Source organism: Boleophthalmus pectinirostris, unplaced genomic scaffold (genome assembly GCF_026225935.1).
Source record: "Boleophthalmus pectinirostris isolate CB_2022bp ecotype Guang Dong unplaced genomic scaffold, ASM2622593v1 HiC_scaffold_15, whole genome shotgun sequence".
Classification (NCBI taxonomy): Eukaryota; Metazoa; Chordata; class Actinopteri; order Gobiiformes; family Gobiidae; genus Boleophthalmus; species Boleophthalmus pectinirostris.
The window spans coordinates 2,214,984-2,219,696 of NW_026571070.1; the positions used below are offsets into that span (position 1 = coordinate 2,214,984).

A 4,713-nucleotide genomic window follows, 5' to 3' on the forward strand; every position below is an offset into this window, starting at 1 on the left:
TTCCAAGTATGAATTGCGCAATGACCGGAAGTCCAAGATTCTTGATGTGTCTATTGCACGGGCCTTCACTACAGGAAGGCGGAGGTCCTGCAGGTGTTTCTTTAGTTCAGTGCTGCACGGGGAGTCACTGATTTACCCAGATACCACTGGAAGAAAAACTGTGATTGGTCCATTTCATTCCATTATATTAACCCTTTGTTTCCCAAGAAATATTAGTCCAAGTTTTTAACAGTGAGCTACACTGAAAAAAAAAGGTTGCTGGATTTGCGTAAAAGTTATGGAAAGCGGTTGCATGCAATAAAATTATGTTTAGGCTTTGAAACTTATTTTGATCTCCTCTACACATATTTTTCTCAGAACATGAACATCACTTTTTCATGTTGATGAAATTTGATCAAGTCATGCTGAATATGCATATTTATCTTATGGTACCTTATCATGAAATGTATAAGTATGTATAATTTAATTTAATTGATCTAATTCTGTAAAAGAATACAAAAACAGTCTTTAGTTTTCCACAGATCTGTATTGTCTTAAACAGAATCAAACACAAAGAGCACAGGGACAGAGACACACAGTTTGGAGCTGGACAGTGTGAAGATTTATTCCAGTGAAGAAGCTCTGGTCTCTGCCTGTGGACACACGAATAACACATGATGATCACATTCTGATGATCTACTGTGTTGTACATGTTTAAATACATTTAAAGTACCTGTAATGGACCAGAACAGAATCACAAGAACATTAGAAGTGTATCTGCAGAAACAAAACTCACCATGTGCTGCTTTTCTTCCTCTAAACACAGTAACAGGGAGGGCATCTGGTATAAAGTCCTCCTAATGCCACATCACCCTGTAGAAGCACGATAACTGTTTCAATAGGAAGTTCATTTTGAAAAATTTTAAAATAATTTTAGTTGGTTTACTTACTTTGTTCATCTGTGGTCTGTGTTTTGTTCTCAAACATCTTCCTTTTTTCTGAAATATCAGCTGTAACATTCATGATCTTCCCCTCAGCTCCAGCAGAACCTGGACGTCTCTGTGTTTGTAGACGACTCTGGAAGCAACACATTTAAATCTTAGTACAAGTGTCACACTCTTGTAGATGTAGAGTCAAAGACAATTTGTTTCAAGGAGTCCTTACATTAACTCTAATTTCAAATAAAACACCACAAACATGTTTTAACAGTGACTAGGCCGGAGAAGCACATAATAAAATCTTTAAAAAGTCTTACCTCCAGATCAGTTCTCATAATCCTCCTGCTCCACACTGTGTGTCTCTGCTCCTGTAACTCTCCTGTGTCCTGCTACATCTGAATTTTCCCTCCAAAAGTTTTGGGGAGGAGAATTCCAGAGGGAGGAGCCTCACCAGAGATTATAATAAAGTCATGTTTCCTCAACCTGATTAAAATATGCAGGTCTCACATTCGGCCACAATCAAGTGACCTTTGTAAGATTTAAACATGCTTGACAGAGAAACGTAAAAAAGTGATGTTATTGTTGTCAAATTTGTTTTTGCAATTTGAGCAACCCCCCTCAGACCGTTTTTTCAGTGTAGAAGTGTTGTGTTTATTACTCACTGAATAAAAACTATTGAAAAAATATATTAGTAGTACAAAAATTCTTTCAATTTTTTTTTCTTGGGCATTCACTGAATACCTTTAAGGCCCTGAGGGTTCCCCTCTGGATTTGTGTGATGGTTCAGTGTGGTTTTCTCTCTCGTGTTACAGAAGCGAGGACTCAAACTGGTGACCAACCTCTTCATCCGGACGCCCTCTTGTGTGAACTTCAGAGGGATCGAGTACCACGGGCAGTCCCCCGGACTGTACAGAACCGGCATCAGGTGTGAGTATCACTTTACAACTATAACAACAATAAGAAAAGTACTGGGTTAGTTCTGACTCAGTCCTGTTCAGCCCTGGTTTAGTTCTGGGTCAGTCCTGATTCAGTCCTGGTTCACTCCTAATTTTCAGTTTCAGATATTCCTGTGATGATGAATATGATAATTCCTGAGGCGCTAATAGAGTATGACAGTGATTCTCCTCCTCCTCCTCCTCCCATCGTCACGGTCCGGACCTTCTTCCCCGAGACCTGGATCTGGGACCTTATGGAAGTGGGGTGAGTCTGCACACTCCTCGCTTAGTCCCAGTTTAGTCTTGGTTTTATTTTAATCCTGGATTAATCCTGGTTTAGTCCTGGTCTAACTCTGGTCTAGCCGTGGTTTAATCCTAGTCTAGCTGTGGTTTAGTCCTGGTTTATTCCTGGTTTAGTCCTGGTTTAGTCCTGGTTTAGCTCTGGTTTAGTCCTGGTTTAATCCTGGTGGTGATCCTCCAGACCCTCGGGCCAGGCGTCTCTGTCCGTCTCCGTCCCAGACACGATCACGTCCTGGGAGACGGACGCCTTCTGCCTGTCCTCGGATCAGGGAATCGGACTGGCAGCCCGGCAGCAGCTCACCGTGTTCCAGCCCTTCTTCCTGGAGCAGGTCCTGCCCTATTCCATCATCCGAGGAGAGAGCTTCATCCTGAAGGCCACGGTCTTCAACTACCTCCAGTCCTGCATCATGGTACAGCACGAGCAGTAGTAGTAGTAGTAGTTGTAGTACTAGTAGTAGTAGTAGTAGTAGTAGTAGTAGTAGTAGCAGTAGTAGTTGTATTAGTAGTAGTCATGGTAGTCATGTAAAAGTTGTAGTAGTAGGTTGAGGTTCAGGCTCAGGTATAACCATAACTTTGCTTTAGTCCTGGTTCAGTCCTGTTTTAGTCCTGTTTTAGTCCTGTTTTAGTCCTGGTTCAGTCCTTGTGGTCACAGTTGTCCCAGTGTCATGTGAGTGTCTTGCTCGTGGGCACAGGTGCAGTGTGACCTGTGTTCTCTGTTCTTCAGATGGACGTGCAGGCGGCGCCCTCTGCTGGCTTCACCCTCACGCCTCTGTCCTCAGACCAGTACAGGTCGTGTCTCTGCGGCAACGAGCGCAAGACCCTGAGCTGGATCCTGCTCGCCTCCTCCCTCGGTAACACGGCAACACCACAGTAAAGACACACTGCGGAACCTTCTGGAGGCGCTCACTGTGTCAGCCCACGGAAACACAAACATAAAACCAGACAACAGTTTCCATGGAGACAAGCAGACCAAGGCCCAGTACGGGTCAAGTTTGTGGAGATGCAAGCCTGCTCATAGGTTTAGTAGTAGTAGTAGTAGTAGTAGTAGTAGTAGTAGTAGTAGTAGTAGTAGTAGTAGTAGTAGTAGTAGCAGTAGTAGTAGTAGTAGTAGCAGTAGTAGTAGTAGTAGTAGTAGCAGTAGTAGTAGTAGTAGTAGTAGCAGTAGTAGTAGTAGTAGTAGTAGTAGTAGTAGTAGTAGTAGTAGTAGTAGTAGTAGTAGTAGTAGTAGTAGTAGTAGTAGTAGTAGTAGTAGTAGTAGTAGTTGTAGTAGTTGCTAGTAGTAGTAGCAGTACACATATTTTTAGAAGCTTAACCAAAGTAAAAACAAAATAAAAAATGACACAGTGGAGCTTTAAAGCCACACTGTGGAACATGTCACATAAGTAACAGGACAGTTCAGGAGTTTTTATTGGTGAAACGTCCCATGAAAATCATGTGTGAGCGGACTCGCCTCTCCATAGACCCGACTTGTCTTAGTTCAGTCCTGGTTTAGTCTTGGTTCAATCCTGGTTCAGTCCTGGTTTAGTCCTGGTTTAGTCCTGGTTTAGTCCTAGTTTAGTCTTGGTTTAGTCCTGGTTTAGTCCTGGTTTAGTTCTGGTTTAGTCTTGGTTTAGTCCTGGTTTAGTCCTGGTTTAGTTCTGGTTTAGTTAGTCTGGTTTAGTCCTGGTTTAGGTTTAGTCCTGGTTTTAGTCTGGTTTAGTTTAGTTTAGTCTGGTTTAGTCCTGGTTTAGTCCTGGTTTAGTTCTGGTTTAGTCTGGTTAGTCCTGGTTTAGTCCTGGTTTAGTCCTGGTTTAGTTCTGGTTTAGTCCTGGTTCTGGTTTAGTCCTGGTTTAGTCCTGGTTTAGTTCTGGTTTAGTCCTGGTTTAGTCCTGGTTTAGTCCTGGTTTAGTTTCTGGTTTAGTCCTGGTTTAGTCCTGGTTTAGTTCCTGGTTTAGTTCTGGTTTAGTCCTGGTTTAGTCTGGTTTAGTTCTGGTTTAGTTCTGGTTTAGTTCCCTGGTTTAGTCTGGTTTAGTTCTGGTTTAGTTCTGGTTTAGTCCTGGTTTTAGTTCTGGTTTAGTTCTGGTTTAGTCCTGGTTTAGTTCTGGTTTAGTCCTGGTTAGTTCTGGTTAGGTTTAGTCTGGTTTAGTTCTGGTTTAGTCCTGGTTTAGTCCTGGTTTAGTTCTGGTTTAGTCTGGTTTAGTTCTGGTTTAGTCTGGTTTGTTCCTGGTTTAGTTCTGGTTTAGTCCTGGTTTAGTTCTGGTTTAGTCTGGTTTAGTCCTGGTTTAGTCCTGGTGTTAGTTCTGGTTAGTTCTGGTTTAGTCCTGGTTTAGTTTAGTTTATTCTGGTTTAGTCCTGGTTCTGGTTTAGTCTTGGTTTAGTTCTGGTTTAGTTCTGGTTTAGTTCTGGTTTAGTTCCTGGTTTAGTTCTGGTTTAGTTCTGGTTTAGTCCTCTGGTTTAGTCCTGGTTTAGTTCTGGTTTAGTTCTGGTTTAGTCCTGGTTTAGTCTGGTTTAGTCCTCTGGTTAGTCCTGGTTTAGTTCTGGGTTTAGTCCTGGTTTAGTTTGGTTTAGTTTTTCTGGTTTAG

The 4,713-nt window shown here is 42.2% G+C and overlaps 1 protein-coding gene across 1 annotated transcript in view; it reads left to right on the forward strand.

Annotated features, from left to right (window-relative positions):
• The window catches only part of LOC129408189 (pregnancy zone protein-like), a 19,625-nt gene extending 16,536 nt beyond the window's left edge, over positions 1-3,089 (forward strand). The window contains 4 exon segments of the mRNA XM_055151268.1: positions 1,730-1,844; positions 1,973-2,117; positions 2,334-2,562; positions 2,877-3,089. Of these exon segments, the coding sequence (XP_055007243.1) occupies positions 1,730-1,844; positions 1,973-2,117; positions 2,334-2,562; positions 2,877-3,026 (639 nt within the window). The 3' untranslated portion in view covers positions 3,027-3,089.
• Positions 3,090-4,713: the final 1,624 nt, after the last annotated feature.